The sequence below is a fragment of the Petaurus breviceps genome, unplaced genomic scaffold (assembly GCF_028583685.1).
Source record: "Petaurus breviceps papuanus isolate PSGF00001 unplaced genomic scaffold, PetGlider_PUasm1.0 138, whole genome shotgun sequence".
Lineage (NCBI taxonomy): Eukaryota > Metazoa > Chordata > Mammalia > Diprotodontia > Petauridae > Petaurus > Petaurus breviceps.
The window spans coordinates 28,276,553-28,299,239 of NW_027185694.1; the positions used below are offsets into that span (position 1 = coordinate 28,276,553).

Here is a 22,687-nt window from a genome sequence, read left to right on the forward strand (position 1 = left end):
TAGGAGTGTAATGTTGGAATCTTCTGTCTGCTTTGTTTCCTTTGCCTGGTCATGTCACCCCTCAGTCACTTGACCCCTGGGCTTTTTGCCACAGTAGAACTCTGCCACCAGACAGGGGAGCTTTCGTCCCAAACACTGGGGTTTTCTCTGTTGCCGGAGGTATTAGATGGGTACCCTCTCTGAGGTCTCCACACGCTGTGGCAAGCTGGACACACACCCCAGGACCTCCACCCTAGACTGCAATCCAGATCCAAGCAGGTTAAAGAAAGAGCAATTACCCCTCAGACTGGTGCTTGGTTCCCCTACATTCTGCAGGCCAGGAGCTGAAGCTGCCACATGGCGCTGGCTAGCTGTGCTGGCACCTCAGCGGCTTCTCGCCCTGGGGGGCAAAACCCATGCACTCCCACTTACTGGTCCCAAAGTCCAGACTGCACTGACCTCTCACTTTGTCCTTCGCATCTGTGTGTTGATAAATCTGGAAACAGCCACAGCTGCTGCTGTTCTGGAGTCCCTCTGGCCGTGGCTGGTCAGGCCCGCCCTAGGGCTAAAGCCTTGGCTGGGTCTGGGCTCGGCTCCCAGGCTGGCCGATTCCTGCTGGCTTGCCCTGCTGTCCTCAGCAGGAGGTTAGCTTCTCTCTGTCATTTTTTGGGTTCTGCAGCTCCAGAGTTTGTTTAGAGTCCCCTTTTTACATGGATTGGGGAAGGTGGAAGCTGGAGCAGCAGGGAGGTCCTGCTTCTACTCTGCCATCTTGGCTCCGCCCCTATTTTGTCAGTTCTTAAAAGATTTAATATTGAATTACTTTTCTGCTGCATCTTATGTGAATCTCAAAGCTATTACTTCATTATTATTTTAATATTAGTCCAGCGTTATACTTGTAATGTATATTATGTGCCTCCCACCTCCACCCAAAATCAATCTTTTTATTATACTTCTACTATAACGTAAGCAGGAACAATGTTACAATTAAATCACCTGAAATAGGATAACTTTTAGCTGGACAGACTGAGGGAATAATTCCTAGTGCTTTTGTTATTTAAAGTTGCTATTCATTTTTTCCCCTGATTATTCAAGCAACATAAAAAATCATTCAGTGCACATTTCCAGTGACTGATAGCTGTATAAACCTATCTTATTAATTTTTTAGTGCTTAGTTATCCTGAGAGCACAACATTTACAAAATAGGTGGTCTGTAAATATTGTGAGAAAGACACAAAGACATTGTAAGGTCTTAAGGAACCTCAGCAAGAGGCTCTTAATGATTGTAACTTGTTTCTTCTCTCTTTTTTCACTCTTAAACTCTTTTCCCCTTTTGTTAGATGACAGATATGTGAACATCAGTTATTGTGCTGTCTAAAATGCCAGTTCTGTTAGCTCTATCCATAGAGCTAGTGTTTGATAAATTTTACAACTTTCATCTCTTAGTCTGTTTCCTCTAATAGCCTGTGAGTCATACCCTTTAAATTGGTCCCCTTTCATTTCATATTCTATTCTGAAAATAAACACAGAATAGCTAACTTGGGAGATTTCTGTGTTTTAGCAAAGAGAGAGGGGCACTATCTGATCAAATATGAGAAATAAAACCATAATAATAGTAATAACTGGCACTTATATAATTCCTATTGTGTTTCCCTGATAATAAGACCTATCCCGAAAATAAGCCCTCCCCTTACTGTGTAAGATTCCTCGAAAATAAGCCCTTTTGAGATTGCTACTGTAGTGAAGGTGATCCCCCGCCCTACATTACGGTACGTTCTTTCCGCTTGCCTCCCCCCCCCCCCCCCCCCGTGAAACGCACGCCGCGCTCAGAGCTGCATCCAATCAGAGCTGCAGCAGTGAGCGCGTCATCCTGTTCTTTATTGAATTCATTATTGAATAAAGGTACATTTTTTTGTTCACATTTACCTGTTTATTAAAATTGCTGTCAATGTTCATTAAAATAAGCCCTCCCCTGAAAATAAGCCCTCTGGTGTTTTTCTGTCCAAAAAAATTAATAAGACAGTGTCTTATTATCGGGGAAACACGGTACTAATGGGTACTATGCTAAGCACTTCACAAATGCTATCTTATTTGATCTTCATGACAACTCTGGAAGGTAGGTGATATTATTATACCCCTCTTACAGTTGAAGAAACCGAGGCATACAGGTTAAGTGCCTTACCCAGGGTCACACAACTAGTGAGTATCTTAGGCTGGATTTGAACTTGGGCCTTTCCTATTCCAGGCCCAGTTCTCTTATCCACTATACCACCTAGCTGCCCCCAGGAATGCCTGAGTTCACGACAGACACTTAGAGCTGGACATGCCCTGGACAAGTTACTTGCCCTCTCTTTGCCTTAGTTTCCTGAGCTGTAAGGTGGGAATAATAGCAGTACCAACTTTGTAGAGTTGTTATCAGGATCAAATGCAATAGTATTTATAAAATGTTTAGCATATTTCTTGGTATGTAGTGGGCATTATATAAATGCTTACTCCCTTTCTTCCCTCCTCCCCCCAGTAAGAGAGATAAACTAGAAATGTTGTTTATATGTATCGGAAAATATAGAAATTCCATGCAAAATGATTCAGTCTCATAGTTTGTCACTACTACCACTAATCAAAAATTTGATTAGCAGGGAAGACAGTACATAACAAAAGAATACTAGATTAGATGTCATAGTTACTACCATAAGGTCCCAGCTGTTTCCTTTCCTACCTTTCTGATCTTTGTCACCTCACCATTCTTAACTTGTTTCCTCATCTGTAAAATGAGGCCCATAGACTAAATGACCTCTGAGCTCCCTTTCCCCTGTGAGTTGATGATCCTGTAAACTTCTGATCTGTGTTAACAATAGTAATTGAAGCCATCCATTTTTTTTTCTTTTAAGGTTTGAGAAACCCTCCAAGACCTCTTCTGGTAGCTGCGCCATCCAGTACAGGAAACAGTGATTCTGATGGGGGGCTTTTTGCAGTCCCAACAACCTTGCCACCCAATAGCCGACATGGAAAGCTGTTTTCACCTAGCAAGGATGCAGAATTGACTTTCCGACAGCATCTTGACACAATCAGTGTAAGTGCAGAAAGAGCATAATCTGAACCGTGACTGAACCAGATCTGTCTCCGCAGGAGATGAGCTCACACATCACTCCACAGATATTGTAAAGATCTTGTTGCTTACCAAGCATGATCTCCGAAATCAAGATTCATTTCCACAGAGAGAGGGAATAGGTATTTGGGTAGTGATGTTTCTCTTGGGAGACAAAAGACCTCACCTCTTTCTCATCTGATGACTTCCTTTGCAGATGCAGTCGGATTTCTTCTTGCCAAAGCCAAGGAAGTTACGAAATAGACACTTGCGGAAGCCATTGGTGGTACAGGTCAGAAGAGCTTGTTATTGTACCTGTCTATGGTCATATAAATTAGTTCTAGGATTTAGGGCAGACTGCTTTCTTGGCTTTATCACTGATTGATTGTTTCAACTAGTGTAAATGATCTTTTCGTTCTTCAATTTTTCTGTGTTTAAAATGATATTAGTACCTGCCCCCTTCTCTACCACCATATGTTACTCCATATATAAAATAGCCTACTTGTTTCTTAGAAGTATAACCTCTAAAATCAAAGATCCCTTCTGCAGAGAGAAGGAGGGCAACAAGGGGCCAGCTGGGTATCTTCCATCTGTCCCAAAGGACTCTACCCTGCAGCAGTACATGTACTGCTGAATGAAGGGGTAGAAAATCATGCTACTGTTCTGACTGTATCCACTACAGATTTATGTTATACAGCTCCAGTTGTATCATCACGGCTGCCAGGCAGTCCTTCTATACTTCCTTTATCAACTCACTGTCCCACTTCCACAGCAGCTCTTCCAAACCTTCTCATACCTCTATAAATCTTGCATGGTTTAAGCCTTTTAAACTTCACATGCCCCTCCCCCCCCAACTGAGAATCTTGCTTCATTTTATAGATAAAATTGAGAGGGGGCGGCTAGGTGGTGCAGTGAATAGAGCACTGGCCCCAGAGTCAGGAGGACCTAAGTTCAAATCTGACCTCAGACACTTAACCCAAAAACTAGCCACCTGACCTTGAGCAGGTCACTTAACCCCAATTGCTCTACCTTCCCCCTCCAAAAAGCAAAAAAAAAAAAAAGATAAAATTAAGGCCATTTGTTGTGAGCTCCTTCCTCTTCCCTCTTTCTGATCTCCTATTACTCAGGTACTTAATGCCACTCATCCTTCACCTTTGTCTCACATGATGAAGCATCTTTCCTCCTTACCAAAGCTAACCCCTTCCTTGTTCTAGTGATCCCATTCCATCCTGTCTCCTCCAACAGACTTTTTTTTTTATTAATTTGTTTGTTTACTTTTAGTTTACAAGATTTAGTTCCACAATTCCTCCAGTTTCACATTCTGTCCCCCTCCCTCCCCTCCCCCCACCCCAGCAGCACACAATCAAGTATAGGATCTGTAAATACTTTCACATTAGACATTACTCAGGTTATAAAGACGGATTGTATCAGATGGAATGAAAAATGGTAAAGAGGAAATAAAACCAAACAAGCAAAGGAAAAAGATCAGGTAGTTTGCTTCAATCTGGATACCAACTCAGTTCCTTCTAGTTCTTTCTCTGGATGTAGACATCTCTCTCCATCATGAGTCTTTTGAGACTGACTTATGTCATTGCATTGCTGAGAAGAGTCCAGTCTATCAAAGTTGGTCATCACACATACGTTGTGTCTATAATTGTGTACAAATTTCTCCTGGTTCTACTCTTCTCACTCAGCATCAGTTCATATAAGCCTCTCCAGTAAATATGAAGTCCATCTGCTCCTCGTTTCTTATAACACAATAGTATTCCATAGCATGCATATGCCACAACTTGTTCAGCCATTCCCCAATTGATGGGCACCCCCTTAATTTCTAATTCTTTGCTACCACAAAAAAGAGCTGCTATAAATATTTTTGTACATATGGGTCTATCTCCCACTTCTATGATCTCTTTGGGATATAACCCTAGAAGTGGTATTGCTGGGTCAAAGGATATGAAATTATTTATAGCCCTTTGGGCTTAATTCCAGATTGCTCTCCAGAAAGGTTGGATCAGTTCACAACTCCACCAACAATGCATTAGTATTCCAATTTATTAGTATTCCAATTTTTCCACATCCTCTCCAGCATTAGTCATTTTCCTGTTTTGTCATCTTAGCCAATCTGACTGGTGAGATGTGATACCTCAGAGTTGTTTTGATTTGCATTTCTCTAATTAATAGTGATTTAGAGCATTTCTTCATGTGCTTATAGATATCTTTAATTTCTTTCTCTGAAAACTGCCTGTTCATATCCTTTGACCATTTATCAATTCCTCCAACAGATTGTTGTCTTCATCCCCACTCTATCACTTATTTTAACTATCTCTCTACAGATTCCTCTGCTGCCTCTAAACAGACCCTTGACCCCTCTCTTCAGAAAAACCTCCCTTGATCCTTTCACCTCTGCTAACTATAGTCCTATGTCTTTTCTGCCCTTTGTAGCCAAACTCCTTGAAAAGGCTCTCCTTCTGAACTCCTTTTAATCTGATTTCTGACCTCATCATTCCACTGAAACTGCTCTCTCCAAAGATATCTGTGATTTCTTTTAAACCCAATCCCAGTCTTTTTTCTGTCTTCATTCCCCTTGACTTATCTGCATCCTTTGACACAGTTGATTATTCTCTCTTCCTTGATACTCTCTTCTCTCTAGGTTTGCAGGACACCCCTCTCTCCAAGTTCTACCCATTAGACTGCTTCTCTGTCTCCTTTGCTATATCATCCTCCAGATCATGCCCTTCAGCTGTAGATGTCCCTCAGGGTTCTGTCCTGGACACTCTTCTCTTGTCCCTCTGTACCACTTCACTTGGTGATCTTATCAGCTCCCATGGATTTAATCCTTACTTTGATAATTCTTAAATCTACCTATCCTACAGGAAACTCTGCTGACTTCTAATCACTCATCTCCAGCTGCCTTTCAGACATCTTAAACTGGATGTCCATTAGATATTTTAAACTCGGTGTTATCAAAACCAGCTCATTTCCTTTCCCCCTAAGGTCCCTTCCACCTACCCCCTATTACTTTAGTGGGTAGCACCATCTTCCCTGTTTTTTAGGCTTTTAATTGTACATATCATATTTGACTCATTCAGGGGTGGCTAGGTGGCACAGTGAATAGAGCACCAACCCTGCAGTCAGGAGGACTTGAGTTCAAATCCAGTCTCATACACTTAACACAAAAAGTAGCCGTCTGACCTTAGGCAAGTCACTTAACCCCAAGTGCCCTCCAAAAAAAAAGCAAAAAAAAAATTTGACTCATCACTGTCTTTCAATCCACATTTCCAAGTGGTTGCCAGAGCCTGTTTATTTCACCTCTGCAATATTTCTTGAATGTTTCTCCTTCTCTCCTCTGATATTGCAATTACTCTAATGCACGCCCATTCCTGCAATCACCTCATTCCTAGATTATTGCAATAGCTAGCCTGCTGGTGGGTCTGCCTGCTCCAGTTCTCTCCTCACTCCAGTCCATCCTGTATTCAGCCACTAAAATGATTTTCCTAAAGTACAGGTTAGATTATATCACCCCACTATTCAGTAAACTCATGTGGCTCCCTATTCTATTTCAATATCAAATCTTTTTTTTTTTTTTTTAAAGCAATCGGGGTTAAGTAACTTGTTCAAGGTTACACAGCCAGTTATTTCTGGGTGGGTGCTAAGTGTCTGAGCCCAGATTCGATCCCAGGTCATCCCGACTCTGCGTCCTGTGCTCTTACTCGCTGAGCCACCTGGCCGCCCCTAAGGAATTGGGGTTAAGTAATTTGCTCAAGGTTACACGGCCAGGTGTAATATCAGATCTTTGAAGAAATGATAAAATAGATCTACTGTGTTCATCCAAAGCATCTGCAAAGTATTTCTAAGGGAATGATATTAAAGAACCTTTTTGTTCCTTGCTGATCTTCTGCCTTAAAATTTTAAGGCTAGGGGCAGCTAGGGGCAGCTAGGTGATGGAGTCAGGAGGAACTGAGTTCAAATCTGACTTCAGATACTTAACACAAAAAACTAGCCGTGTGACCTTGGGCAAATCACTTAACCCCAATTGCCCTGCCTTCACCCCTCCAAAAAGACAAAAAAATTTTTTTAAGGCTGCCAGACATAGCTTGAAGGTAAGCAGTGCTTAACTCTTGTATACTCAGGAAATAAATTACTCTTAGTCTTAAAATGCTTTTAACACATTTGGTCATAGAACCCAATAGGGTTCTCAGAGTCCATCTAGTCTGACCCTCTCATTTTACAGGAAACTGAGGCTTAGGGATGTTAAATGACGTGCCTGGAGTTATTCAGGCAGTATCAGAGGCAAGAATTAAACCCTGGTTCTCAGACCTCAGAGTCAGCATTATTTTTCCTGAGCCATACTTCATTTAACAAAATATTTTGTTGGACAGAAGTCACTCAATTCTGTCATTTTGAGGAAGTAGAAAGACTGCTGAATTTGGAGTTGCAAGGACCTAGGTTCTAGTCTTCTACTTGGGCAGCTTTGCAGGACCTGTTTTCTCATCTACTAAATGAGAGAAATAGACTTTATATGACCTCTTAGATCCTTTTCAACTCTAAATCTTTGGTCCTGTTAGTTGTTTGTCTAAACCATTTTAGTCAACAAGTTAAGTCCACAAGCATTTATTAAGCATTTGCTATGTGTCTGACACTGTGCTAAATTCTGGGAATACAAATGCTAGTAAAAAAAAAAAAGGCAAATCAATGCCTTTAAGAAGCTCATATTCTAATGTAGGAGGACAGGACATAAAAGGAATGGGTGGGGGTATGGTAGAGAAAGTTCAGAGAATTGGGAATGGACCTTGGAAAGGAATAAAGACTTGGTTGGCTTTGGGGTTCACTGTAAAATAAGGTCTTTGGAAGAAACTAACCAGTCAGCAAAAGGGGCCCCTTGGGGTGGAGAGATCCAGAGATACAGTGAACTTCCAGCTTGAGGAGCCTAATATTTGATTTATTCCTTGGATAGTCAATTTTTCTGGACAACTTCTCCTTTTACATTGACTTAATTGGGAGTATTTGTTTTATCTAATTTTGATCATTTCAGTCTTACATCAAGAATTCTTTAATCATAGATCTGAATGAGTATCCTTTTCTTTTTTGCTTTTACTTTTGTTTTGCTTTTTTTTTTTTGCTTTTTGGAGGGGGGAAGGTAGGGCAATTGCGGTTAAGTGACTTGTCCAAGGTCACACAGCTAGTTTTGTGTTAAGTGTCTGAGGTTGGATTTGAAATCAGGTCTTCCTGACTCCCAGGCTAGTGCTCTATTCACTGTGCCACCTAGCCGCCCCCATGGGTATCCTTTTCTATTCTTCTTCTGTTTTGGTGGGTATTTATTTGACCCTTTCATATATACATATCCTAATCTTATTAATATATATAATTCTATATTTAGTATATAATAATTTTATTGTGGTACATATTGCGAGATTATGATCTAAACTTAATTTGTGCCAAATAGCTTCCCAGTTTTGCTAGTATGTTTGTCCTTCTACTTTTTGTGTTTTGAGTATGTCAAACACTGAACTGCCCTGTTTGATTACTTCTAGTTTTTACCCATATCTTCTGTTCTACTTATCCACTTTCCTGTTTTTTGACAAGACCAAAGAGTGGTATAGTATATAGAGTGCTGTACTTGGAATTGGGAAAACCTGAATTCAGATCCTACCTCAGACACTGTAGTTCTGTACGACCACAAGTCACATAATCTTTCTTAGCCCTTGGTTCCTCACTTGTAATGCTAGAATAATAAAGCACCTATCTCAACAGCGTTCTTGGGAGCATAAAATGAGTGAAAGTTAAAAGTAAAGCACATTGCAAAAATTTTCAGATTGTTGACTTCTTCTGAGTATATATACACACACACACATACATGTCTTGGTCTTCCCTGACACCATAGTAGCTTTGTATGGTCAAATTCTATTTTTGTTGTTTGCTCATTTTTCTAGCCTATTTCTTGAATTTGAACTTTTGTTAATGTTGGGCTCTGCTTACTTGGGGGTGGGGTGTAACTGCCAGACTTCAGGCTTTTTCATGCTGCTGTTTTCAGAGTTAGTTCTGGGGGTCTGCAAGTTTTTGGTGCTCCGAAAGTGATGTGGTCCTGGAAGAAGTGTGTTTATTGCTATCCTTGTCTGTGCCCTGGTATTTACTTAGGAATTGCCCCTGTTCCCCTGCAGCCATGAGTGATAGAGCTTTTCTTGGCCCTGAAACTGTGACCAGGGCCCCTGCTCCCTTGTGACCAACCCCCAGCACTCTTATTCACCCTGGAACCGAGAAGTAGAACTTCATATGGGCAGTAGGGTTGACAAGCTGTGCCTTCAAAGGTTTCCCTGTAAATCTTTTTCTGACCAGTTATTTGACCCCTTTATTATCTCTGAGCTAAGAACTCGTGAAGCCGCTGCTGTGGCAGCTATTACTACCACCATACTATATGTGCCCTCTGGATATGCTTATCCTGGTGCTACAGACTTCTCCTACTGACCTCTTATGTTCACCCCTAACTTTTATTGGTTCTACCTCTCCAAAGTTTGACTTGAGGTGTTATTTTAAAGTTGTTTGGAGGAGAATATTGGGAGAGTACAGCTGGGTGGCTGCCCCTAATCCACTGTCTTGGCTCCACTACTTATTTTCTTTTTTCTATTGATATTTGTTCCCTTATTTTGCTTTTTTGAAATATATTTTTATAGATATCTTTTGTTTTTACATTGTCTAGATTTCCCCCTGTATGCCTCCTCTCCCAGAGATCAATTTCTTATGACAAAGAAAAAGAGAAAGAAGTGAAGGAAAAAAAAGTTCAGCAAAACCCATCTGCTGTATTTCATGCTGTTCCCCATGCCCACAAATCCCTCCCTCCCTATAAGGGAGGGAGAAGTGTTATTGCATATAACTGGTTAGGGATCAAGATCATTTAAAATTTCTCTTGTGATTACTGTTCCTTCCATTTCCATTGTTGTAGTCATTGTACATTTTGTGATTGTTTTCAGTTGACTTTCTTTCTCTGTCTCTACTCCTTGGTTTTGTTAATATCTCCTTATTTTCTTTTAATGGGTGAGAAAACTGAGACCCATAGGAGTGCAGTGGGTTGGCCATGGTCATACAATCTCTAGATGACAGGAAGAAAATTCGGGATTGTGTCTTTGAATACTACATCCAGCATCCTTTCCTTGCTGACACATTGTTCAGATTAGTGTGGCACCTAACTGAGAGGATGGTTGTTCTGTCTCAAACTTCCTCTTTCTGGTAGTGGAACTGCTAAGTCTCTTCCAGGTTCCATGATTACACCCTTGAAAGTAATTTCTCAGTCTTCTCACTCCTTGGTGACTCCTGCCCTTTTTCCTGTATCTAATCGGGTACCAGGCCCTGATCCATGAATTTTGCCTTCAAAATCTTTTTTCTCATTTCCACTGGCCCTAACCTAGATATTGGTCTCATTACCTCTAGCCCTAGCTACTGTGATACTTGGAAGTTAAAAGACCCATCAAGTATTATAATTGATCTTTTAACCTCCATCTTTTTTTCATTTCTACTGCCAAACTAATTTTTGTAATTCATACCTCTAATTAGGTCATTCTATTGATCATAAGATGACTTCAGTGGTCCCTCATTACATACATTTCAGTAAGATCTACACATATCCCTTAGCCTACCATATTCAAGGTACTTCATCATATTACTCCATCCTGTCTTTCTATCCCTCTTTCATATTTTTGCCCTTCTTGTTTCCTTCACTATTTCCTGTATTTATCCTCTAATTTCTAGCCTAAATGCCTTTACTTAGTTTTTTCCATCTTCCTGGAATTCCACTAACCATTTCCCTGCCCAAAAATCTCTTTAAGTGTTGAAATCTACTTAACCTTCTAGGCAAATTCTAATGTTACCTCCCCTTAATTAAATCTTCCCCAATTCCCCTCCTCTCTCCAATGCTCTTATCACTTTCTACGTTACCTTATATTTATGTGTATGTGTCTACATATGTACATATATGCATACATGTATAAATGTATGTTTATACATATATGTGTTTATATTCAGAACACTTCTTCAACGTATTTGTTAACTCTTGAGAGTAGGAATCTGTTATTTATCTTTGTCAAAACATAAGACCCTTATACATTTAGGTCCAGAATAAATGTTTGTTAAATCAGTGAATATAGGAACATTTCAGACAAATAGAGCATAAAAGTAAACACAAAATTCATATTATGCTCAAATTATTCCCTAATGTATCATTTCTGTTGGAGTAAATTTTCCTTTTTAAAACAATCATTATAGCAGAGCCAACTCTTGTGTTTTCCCACTCTTAACAATATTCGTTTTTCCCATCGCCCATGTAATTGATGATTATCATTGCTCTCCCTTCCTACTATCTCAAGAATTAAGAAAGTAACCCAAACCCTGTATGAAAGCAGCCCCAATGGATTGATTCAAACTTAATGAGGATCAGAAAAAATATATAATGTTATGGTGTTTATTATTCATAGTTTGAAACTTTTGGATAAAAGGGTTCTAAGACTTAGAAGTTTCATTGCTTTCTTGTTTCATAGGATCCTTAATAAGGAAACTTTGTTTCATAATCCTCTGCCACTTTTCATTTGCAGTGTTTATTTTGAACATGTCCCTTTTCTTAAGTCTCTTCTACATGAATTTGACTCCTTATACTTGTGCCCTTTTCTTTTTCTCCTTAGAGAACACTGCTCCCTAGACCATCAGGAAATCCATCCCATAATGTGTGTTCTTTCTCCATCATGTCAAATTCTTCTATAACAGGTAAGTGCTTGTGGTTCCCACAATTCCGCCACTTAGAATTTACCTGTGATTTTCCTTAATTTGGATTACAGGTTTACCTGGCATGAAAGAATTGATATGTTTCTGTGTCATGTATAAATAACATCTATGTTTGAAATACATTCAAAATATTATTTAATACTGTCCTTTATTTTTGGAGAGGGGCTTGTTACCTCTACTGTTGTGTATTGTTTGATAGCTGTAGTTTACATCTCTAACTTCTTTTTGTAAATGATTAGTTCTGCTATAACTCTATAAGAATTTCTAAAAATCACTAAACTATGTAAAATTGAGCAATAAAAACCATAGGACTTAATGTTGAAAATGGGGTTGGGACACAAGACTGAAAACAAATTCATCAACAACACATTAAAAAAAAAAACCTAAAAAAATCATAGCAAAGTTTTATACATACTAAGAAGTTAAGAAGTATATAAATACTACAATAAGTAGTTGCAATGCCTGAGGCTTTGGACTCTTGCTTGGCCTGCATCCCAGTTCCTGATGAGGAGAGGGACCTTGGCCATGGTGGAAAGTGGAGAAGAGGTTGGGAGGAACGTCAAGAGCTCTCCTCAGCCCTTAGCTTCTACTGCACCTGAAGATATACAATAAATTAGGACCTTTACCTTGAAAAAGACTTGAGGTTTCCTTGTAGAAGTGGGTGTTGAAAGGGTTGCAGCTTCTGAGTTATTGTGAAGTGGTCCAGTTTTCTTTGTTCTCTCACTGTTTCTCCTGGATGAAATAGAGCATAAAAGTAAACACAATATTCGTGTTATGCTCAAATCATTCCCTAATGTATCATTCATGTTGGGGTAAATTTTCTTTTTTAAAACAAGCATCATAGCAGAGCCAACTTTTACTCTTCAGTTTTACCACTCATATCTCCATAAACTCCAGGGAATTGAGCAGGATTAAACTAACTTTTATCGGTAGAAATTATAATCAGGAAATGTATTGTGATGTTCAAAGAGGGAGATTGCTTCCTTGACTTACATTTCTTGCCTTGTGTGCTCTGCTGCCATTTGAACAGTTTTGATCCCATGTTTTTTAATTCTTCTGAGCCTTTTGTTCCTCCTTGACAAAATATCTCTTTTAGCTCTTCTTTGTACTTTTTCTAACCCCAAAATCTTTGTTACTTTCTATGGGCAGTGGCAATAGAGTAATTGATAATATCTCACTAGACTGAAATCTCATAGCAAAGGCTATGGGAAGTAGAAATAGGGGAGAAACCTGCTATTCTGTATGCCTTGGGTGGTGAAATGAGAATAGGAATAAGAAAATTATAAATACATGTGTGCATGTTTTGTTCCCATCTTATAGGGAGAGGGTCATTTCGGCCAATCCAGTCCTCTCTGACCAAAGCTGCTTTGTCTCGACCTATTGTGCCCAAGGTTCTTCCAGCCCAGGCTGCTAATCACCTGTCCAGTAAGTTTCCATGGCTAAGCATGAGATGAACTTGCAGCCAACCCTATGCTTTTGAGTGACACTTTTTGAAATATTCTTTTCTTCTCCCTTTTATATCTCTTAAACCCTTAGAAGGAAAACCATGTAAACTATTGACTTTTTAGTTAAAGATGGGGCGTTTGAGATAGCTAAGATATTTTTATGCATGGGAATGTAACTGCTCATTTAGGAGAAGCCTTGTTATTATCATCCTCTGTCTCTTTGTCTCTAGGTGCCATTGATTTGGCAGCTAAAAGTGCTGGTATTATTCCTGGGAGCCCACTACCTGTCCTGGATACTGAGGGTTTGCCTGGGATTACACAGTTGCCTTCGGAGGAAGTGACAGCCACTGTGACAGGGCAAAACTTGACTAGTTCACATCAGAATGGGGACGCCATGTCAACTATGGGGGTTTGTATCAGTAACATGTATCTTTGTCATAAAAATTATGGAAAGTATTGCCATTTTCCCTAAGGTGATAGAGCATACATTAAACTGTGTGATATAATGATTATATTGCATTTAATTTTGTATACCATATTTTAAGAGATATTGACAAACTAGAATTTGGCCAAGTAGGTACCTATTACACTGAGAAAACTAAAAACCAACATGAGGTAGACCGTGGAATTCTTGTGGACAATATGGTGAAATTTGAGCAGGATGATGGTATAAGTATGTTATAAATGCTTTAAATATGTTGATTTGTCACTGGTTCAACAACTGTACTCAGATATTGATTAAATGTATAGATGTCAGCCTGGGTGTGATTACAGGTCACTAAGAGTATAGAATGGTGTAGGGTTCTATCTTTTACTCTGTTCTGCCTAGTATTTTTGCCACTGACATAAAAACTAAATGTTATGCTTATCAAATTTCTAAAACACACAAAGTTAGGAGGGATAGCAATGCATTGAGTAATATATTGAGAATCCATATAAATCCACTTGGAATAGTCAGCCAAGTATACAGACATGACTTAATAGGAATTATTTATCTGCACTTGTATGAAAGACATGTTTAGATACTTGACTGAAAATGAAATATAAGTCAGTAATCAAATGCCAAAGTGATCTTAGGTCCATTAACACAAATGTAATTCCAAATCACTGCCCTATACCAGTCAGGCCACACCAAGTATGTGTTCAGTTTGGTTACTCTGGTGTTTTTTTAAAATAATTTTTATTCATAACAATTTGCTTTTATATAGCATTCATTTCAAAATATTTACTTCTCACTTTCCATAACCAGCAAGCCATCCCTTCTAATAAAAATTTAAGAAAAATATTTTTTCCCAGCAAAAGTAATCAACACATCTGTATTAAAAGGTCAGCAAAGTATGGCCCTTATGAAATTTTAGTGTATTTTAAAATGTAAATGTCTTTCTTAACTCAAGAGGCTGACTAGATTTGACTCTACCTTTAGTATGTTCATCCCTATTATATATGATGGCATATGGAATACCGTACCTTCTCATAGTCCCTAACCTCTGTGATAAAACAGAAAAAGATACAATTTTCTCTGCTTTTCTCCATATCTAAACTTCCTACTATAGAAATGACACCATGTCTTAAGATGGATTTGATAAATTGGAACATACCTAAAATATAAAGAGATACTCAGTGTTTTAAGGGTTGGTTAAAGGAGCTAGGGATGTTTTTACCCTCAAGAAGATAGAGGGGCAAGATGATAGTTTATTTGAAGGGGTTAAATGGGGGAAGATTCATATTCTAGTCATGGCTCTAGAAGAAGGTAATTATAAGGAGGCATTTTTCTTCAGCATAAGGAAAAAAAAATCACAATTAGATTGTAAAAAAAACCCAAAATAATGAATTATTAGACCTGTGTGTTGATGAGTGCTTTATCACTGTAGGCATTTAAGCAAAGGCAAATTATATCATAGAGGGGATTTATGTATCTTATAGGGTTCTTTCCAACTCCAAGATTCTAAGTTAATTTGAAGGAGTTAGGAGTGTTTCACCTGGAGAAGGTACAACTTAGAAGAGGTCATATTTCCTTGAAATATTTGAAATGTCCTTTGGAAAAGATTATTATACTTGATATATGTTGCATTAACAAATAGGTTGGAAGCAATGGAGCTGTACAGCCTTTTTAGTACCCTAGTACTTTAAAGTATTAGAGCATAGTCTGAATGACCACCCATCAGGAATGTTGTAGAATGTATTCCTATGTGGACAGGAAGTTAGACTGTATAACTTTCCGAGGTCTTGTCTACTTGATAAAATTACTTCATTTCCCATCTCACCACCTCTTTGGGAGGAGTAAAACTATAAAACTCTTAAGACTTTCATTGCCTACTATACAGGATCCAGGCACTAGCTTCTGGGAAAGGAAGAACCTTTAAGAAGCTCAGGAGCCCCAACTTCCCTACAGTGTCTAAGGTCTGAACCCTGCAGTGAATGAGCTGACTTTTGGTGCTGGAGAAGAATTCTTTCATCTAAATAGTCAGAGTAAAACATAAAGGAACCCGACAGTGTCTGACTTTGAAAGCAGTTTCAGGAACTACCCCTCCAGACTATAGAACTTTATCTTTCTCTGGCTTTAGTTTTTACAAAGTCACTTAAATGAGGAGACAACTTCTGCTACATAGGAATTAGTGTATTTACCAGTGTTTGCTTGGAGTTCTGATTTCTGGTATGTAGCAACACATAGATCCAACTGAGGTATGAGTTAGAGAGCATTGACTTCATCACGTGCTAGTTCTATGACTGGCGCTCTGTTGTTTTATCTCTCAGAATAAGTTTCTTCATCTGTAAGACAAAGAGGATACAATATGGACCTCACACAGAGTGGTTGTGAAAATAGTGGTAGCTTTTTGTGCTTTTTAAGCTGTAATGTCCTATATATGTGAACTGCTATTAAGTATAATTGGGAAACTTTCTGCTATTCCTTTTCTATTTCTAGGGCACAAGCAGTGGGTGCCGTGTTCCTTTCATCAGTATCCCCACAAGGCCTGAACAGGAATCCGTAACTCCAGGTTTCCAGGTAGAGTCCAAGCATTGTGTAACTGCCAGACCAGTGCCACTAAGCCAGAGTTCATCTCCCCAAGTGTGTCGGACCTGTAGTCTTCATCTTCCAAATACTTCCATGACCTTTGACTTCCTAATGATCTTAGTTTTATTGTCTCCTGGATAATTATAGAACAGAGTTCACACTGCCTGTCAGAGTTTGTCTCAGAATTGTCTTCATTGGCCTGCTTTCTTTTCTTTTTATTTCCTTCTCTTCTCCAAACAGAGTTGTAGACTCAATATCTCATTTCCATCTTAGGAACCCCCCCCCCCTTTTGCCGATGAGTTACCTCCTTTCTTGGTGATACTGGTAGAAGGGCTAGGATTGGTTGATATTGGAATGCTGGTTCCAGAGACCATTTTATTAGTACAGCTTTTTGGGAGCCTAAGTGTTCCAGCCTTTCCTTTTTGACTTCTTTGCTTTCACTGGTGGCTTCAAGCAAAGCAAGCCCTCTCTCAGAAGCAGTGTGATTCTGTTGAATGAGCCACAAGCCCTGAGTCCATATGCTATGCTGCTTTACTGCTGTTGTGAGTGCAGGCAAGTCACTTGGCTTCCCTAGGCCTCAGTTTTTCCGTCTGTAAGATCACTTTGTACAAAAAGACCTTTCCCTTCTAACTCTAGATCCTGTGAACCTAAATTTCCTTTAGTGGAGAGAAGCAAGTGAGTCTAGATATAATTTTGCTTTCCCTATTGGTCTTGAAATTGATAAATTATTACATCATAGGCCAGAGGTTTTTCAGGATATCTGAAGCATTTTTAGTCTTATACCTGAGAATTATGAAATTTTTTTCTCCATGTTACATATTCTTTAATTCTGTCTAACCCATTTCTGTGATAATTTTTGTTTTTCTTCCCTCAGGGTTCACCTGTTCTATCCTTGTCTGAAATGTCCAAAGCCCCTCTCCAGAATGGCCTCTCTACTCCCCTTCCTACATCTGAGGGATCCAGTACCAGGCTCTCTCCACCCAATGTCTCTGCTCTGCTTGACATTTCCCTTCCTGGACCCCCTGAGGATGTATTATCTCAGGGAGAACCTTCAACTCAGATCAGTGACTCCATCATTGAGATTGCTATCAGTTCTGGCCAATACAGTAAGCAGCACTTCTGTTCCTTGGAATCAGGAAATTAAAACTAAAATTAAAATACTCATTAAAAAAGAATATTATAGGGGTTCTAGGTAGTACAGTGAGTAGAGCACTGGCCCTGGAGTCAGGAGGATCTAAATTCAAATCCAGCCTCAGACACTTAACACAAAAACTAGCCATGTGACCTTGGGCAAGTCACTTATCCTCAAATTGCCCTCCAAAAAAAAAAGACTATTATTGGGGCGGCTGGGTGGCACAGTAAATAGAACACTGGCCCTGGAGTCAGGAGGAAGTGTGTTCAAATCCAGCCTCAGGCATTTAACACAAAACTAGCCATGTGACCTTGGGCAAGTCACTTAACCCCAATTGCCCTACCTTTCCCTGTCCAAAAAGCAAAAAAAAAAAAAAAATAGATTATTATTGTTTAATAGGTAAGTCTCTGACTTCTTTCCTGGGTCTTTAGCAGATTTATTGAAAAGATGTTTGTTCTTAGGAAGCCAGTAAGTTTAAATTAAAAGAAGAAAATGTTGCTAGATTCCCTTAGGGAAGTATTACTGCTAGAAAGTAGGGCGACCAGTGAGCTTGTGTTCCAGTGGCATTAGAAGACAGAATTGTCAATGCTTAAATGTATTTAACCTGATTACTTTGTCTTTACTTGGGAAGGGAATTTAGAGGTACCTAGGGGGGTGCGTTGGATTGAGTACTGCGCAGGGAGTTAGGAAGACTTGAGTTCAAATTCCATCTCAGACACTTACGAGCTATGTGGCCCTGGGCAAGTCACTTAAATTTTGTCTGCCCCAGTTTCTTCATCTGTAAAGGGGGGATCATAACCGCACCTACCTCCCAGGGTTATTATGGAGATCACATGAGGTAATATTTGTAAAGCCATTAGCACAGTGCTTGGCACACAGTAGTTGCTTAATAAATACTTAATCCATTTCATCCCACTATATCAGCTGGAGAGTAGTATTTGCTAAAACAGCCAAATGAGAACTTCTTTAAAGTGAGAGTAAGTCTAAGTCTTGCAACTTCTCTTTGGAAGTTTATGCTACTGATTCTATTAATACTGTTCATCCTGATTTGGAAGTTTATGCTATTTTACATTATTAGACTTCAGATACTATGACTAGCATAATAAAGGTTAGATGAGATTTTTTTTCTTCTAACTGAAATTTTAATGATACAATATTCTTTTTATAGGTGAAGGAGTTTCTCTTTCTCCAGCAAAATTGAATGGCAGTGACAGCTCCAAAAGTCTTCCATCCCCATCCAGCAGCCCTCAGCAGAATTGGATTGCCTCTCCCACTCATGATCCCCAGTGGTACCCCAATGATTCCACAGACTCTTCTCTCAGCAGCCTGTTTGGTGAGTTTCTCTTTTAGGCTACAGTAAACTCAGACTCTTCACCCCAGGAGAACATTCTTCTTTAGTTGCGAGCATCTGAGCCAGAGGCTTCCCTTGTCTTATATAGGTCATTTAGTTGATTAATGATCATTTGACATTGATTCTTTAGAAATTTTGAATGGCTTAGGATAAATATTTCATGTTATAGCTTTTGCTCTACTCTGTATTTTAAGATCTCTTCCCTAGAACCTATTGAGCTACTTAGCGATCTGTGGTTCATGCTTTTACTCCTTAGAGAATTTGTTGTGAAGCAAGGCCCAGAGGTTCCTGTTCTTTCCAAAGACCTTCCCCTTGCAGCCCCATTGATGGCAGTTTTGACAGATAGAATGTGACTTTGGTCCCAGTTTTGCGTTCCTTTTTTTTCTGAATGATTTGTACTTAATGATTTTTTTTTCTAAAATGAACCTTATCTAGTTTGTTTATAAAAATATCATATAACTGAATATTCATTTTACTTACTCTGCATAGCTGGAACTGTTATTTGTCAGCTGTATGCAGTTCTTGGCATGTTTTTAAATATTCTGCACATCAGCAGAGCTTGCTCTCCTCTACCCCAGTCTGTCAAACTAGATGATAGAATGCACAATATTCAAATATACAGGACCAACAGAACAGAAATGGAATTTCCTGTTCTATTGCTATACTTTACTTTGAGCATAAAATAAGGCTTAGGTGTATAAATGTGATCCTGCTGCACCCATGTCAATACTCAGCCCTTGCTCCCAAATCACATCTTAAAATAATCCTGAATTGGTCTCCTGAGGAAGTTAGGTGGCACAGTGGACACAGCACTGGGCCTGGAGTCAGGAAGACAGAATGACACTTACTGTTTGTATGACTCTGGGCAAGTCTCTTAATTTCTGTTTGCCTCATTTTCCTCAGCTATATCAGGGGTTGTGGAAATATTAATAGCACCCACTTCACAGGGTAATTATGACAAATGAAAAAATATTGGCAAAGTTCTTAGCACAGTGCTTGGCACATTGTGGACCCTTAAATGCTTCTTTGTTGGTTCTTACCTTCCCTTTTCTCCCTCCCCCTTCCTTTTTCCCCTCTCCCAGATTGATGAGAATTAGCATCCATGTTAGTCTTTGCTTTACAATTTTTAAACAGAAAGTTCTGAATGAGTAGGAACTGCTAGTATTCAAGATTAATTTAGAATTACACCTACCCTTCTTTTTCCACTTACTGTACTGAACTGTACTGACCTGTGGTAATGAGAATGGTCCTGAATCAGAGCCATACATGAAGGTAATTAATCAAGTCAGGAATCAAGTGTACCAATATATTGTGTCAATATGTTGAGGTCAGGGAACCATAAGATGGTGAAGTTTAAGGTTTAGGGGTACGTGAGACCCCAAAATACCTTTATGCCAGATCCTGCGGAATGAATTCGACTCAAGTCTTCTCTCAGCCAAAGAAAAGCAAAGTTTATTAAAGGTTCGCCATAATGGGTGGACTCTTAAGGAACCTAGGTATCTGTGACACTTGTGTTGGACAAGTGGGCCAGAATAATCTGACACATTCATGGCTCCTTCATGGAGACAAGATGGAGCTTATATACAGAAAGATTGTGGGAGGATTTAGAGGAGGAGTTTGGGGAAGGTCTTCAGGAGTAGTCAAATGAGGTCACACTCCAGTAATGAGAGATTAAGGGTGGGGAAAAAACTGGAGGCTCCCTGGAGATGACAGACAGTAAATGGCTAGGTTAGTTCTTGGGTAACAGATTTGGGCATAGTGATAATGAAAGGCTTATGGCCTCAGGCAAATGCCCCATCCAGTGGGAAGATTTAAGGAGAGCTCAAGGGGGTTTCCAGAGTCTGCACCTCATCAAATGTACTCTAATTTCTAGTATTGTTTTAGAAAAAAATAAGTTTAATAATTTTTTTTTTCTTTGCACTATTATAGCAAGTTTCATCTCACCCGAGAAGGGCCGGAAGATGCTGCCAACTCCAGTTGGGACTGCCAGTGGTACTTCCCTACTGGGTCCCAGCTTGCTGGATGGAAACTCTCGGGACTCATTTGTCTCCCGTTCACTGGCTGATGTTGCAGAGGTATATTTTCCCATGTTGGGCTTTTTATTCAGTAGCTTTGCCCTGATTGGAAATACTTTTTTACTTGTTTTTTTTTCCCCAATATTTGAGTACTTTTAGGGATGAAAGTATGTAATTACCCACCATTTCAAGTCCTTTAATTAAGTTTCCAAAGCAGGGACTGCCCCAAGGTGTGTGATTAATCTCCTGGAGAGTGGGAGGCTAGTTTACATCCCACCCTCCTCACTATAGGAATTTATAAGTTAAGGGTTTATCTCTAACAACCACACCTACACTTATCATCAACACCCCCTTACCTTCCCCATTTCCGAGTCTGACTGGACTATTTGTCACTGAGAAAATTCCTGCCTCTGCCCTGCCCTCTAACAATTCTCTCTCTCCCCCCTTCAAATCTCCTTTTAGCCCTGTATCAGTGAGTAACCACTTGCCTGCCTCCTTTTTGTTTTGGAAAGGACCTTGGGAGTTACACCAGATGGGCAGATAGCAGATCTATTACACTACCTTCCTCTAAACTCACCCCTTTTCCAGACTCTTCTTTGTGTGGAAAGCATCATCTTTTCATTCACACAAGTTCTCAATCTTGGTGTCATTTTTGACACCTCACTTTTCCTCATCTAATATAGTTGATCTGTTACCAGATTTTATAGTTTCTACCTCCCGGTCTCTTGCAGCTTTACTCTTTTCTCTACTCACACAACCCCACCCTAGTACAAACACTCATCATCTCTTATACAGACTATTGCAGTAGCCTCCTAATTAGTCTCCATGATTCAAGTCTCCGCTCTGGAGTGTCTTCAATATGGTGACCAAAGTGATTTCCCTGAAGTGCAGGTCCCAACATACCACTTTCTAGCTCAGACTCCAGTGACCCCCTGTTTACTATAGGAACAAATATTATTTCATTTCTGTCTCATCCTTTTTAAATTTCTCTTTTTGGCGTAACTATTAATATAACAAATGCATCTAATTTATAAACAAATATACTTGGTGATGCATACTCACATTTTTTACTGATATGTTCAAAAAGTTTGGAGACCACTGCTTTAATAGATTTTTTTTTTCAGTTCGTAGTAAGTTGTATCTACTCTTGAAACTCCTTATATCTTCATTTGTTGGACAAAGCCTACAGTTGAGCAACATGAAAGTCTTCACAGATGAAGCAGAATGGTGGAACTAAAAGACACTTTAATGATGACTAGGAGAACCCCTTTATTTTCCAAATGACACAGCAGAGTCTAGACTTTTAATAAAAAAGCATTATTCACTGCCTTTGGAATAATTGAGCAGCACTGTGGTATAGTGGGAAAAAATCCCTGATTTAATATCTGAAGACCTGGGTTCATTGACTGGTTCTGCTACTTAAAACTTAGGTGCGCTCTTTACAAGTTCATTAATTTGGATTTCAGTCTCCTATCTATATAAAATTAAGGAAAAAGAATAGATGACTGTCAGGATCTCTTTCAGCTCTGATCTTCTGCTTCCCCTGGCTGGGTGACAGCGGTTTCACCTTATTTTAAAACGTGTCTGGTTTTGCAGAGGTGATATTTCCTGTTGTAGTACTCTCTTTTGCCATAGAGTTCAGTGGGACTGAGGCTAGCTGTAAGGATATATAAATACTGCACAGATACACACTTAGCTCTAACTCTAAGTTAATATCCTAAAATGATCCTAAATTGGGCTGTTAGAACTCTGGAAGCTTGCTGCTCAGCTTTCTACAAATACTCGGACCTGTGCTGGGAGTTAGGGTCTTTACAGTAATATGAAGTCCATTCCCTTCCCCTCAAGAATTTACAACTCAGTTTGAGAGGTGAGTCAGACACACAAATACCTGTGGTTGCCAGTGG

The 22,687-nt window shown here is 39.4% G+C and overlaps 1 protein-coding gene across 3 annotated transcripts in view; it reads left to right on the forward strand.

Annotated features, from left to right (window-relative positions):
* The window catches only part of CRAMP1 (cramped chromatin regulator homolog 1), a 122,950-nt gene that overhangs the window by 95,724 nt on the left and 4,539 nt on the right, over nucleotides 1-22,687 (forward strand). For all 3 annotated transcript variants that reach the window (XM_069108876.1, XM_069108869.1, XM_069108861.1), the window contains exons 12-20: nucleotides 2,865-3,046; nucleotides 3,279-3,353; nucleotides 11,728-11,809; nucleotides 13,148-13,252; nucleotides 13,503-13,681; nucleotides 16,196-16,276; nucleotides 17,160-17,391; nucleotides 18,586-18,750; nucleotides 20,698-20,843. In XM_069108876.1, the coding sequence (XP_068964977.1) occupies nucleotides 2,865-3,046; nucleotides 3,279-3,353; nucleotides 11,728-11,809; nucleotides 13,148-13,252; nucleotides 13,503-13,681; nucleotides 16,196-16,276; nucleotides 17,160-17,391; nucleotides 18,586-18,750; nucleotides 20,698-20,843 (1,247 nt within the window). The remainder of the gene's footprint in view (nucleotides 1-2,864; nucleotides 3,047-3,278; nucleotides 3,354-11,727; nucleotides 11,810-13,147; nucleotides 13,253-13,502; nucleotides 13,682-16,195; nucleotides 16,277-17,159; nucleotides 17,392-18,585; nucleotides 18,751-20,697; nucleotides 20,844-22,687) is intronic.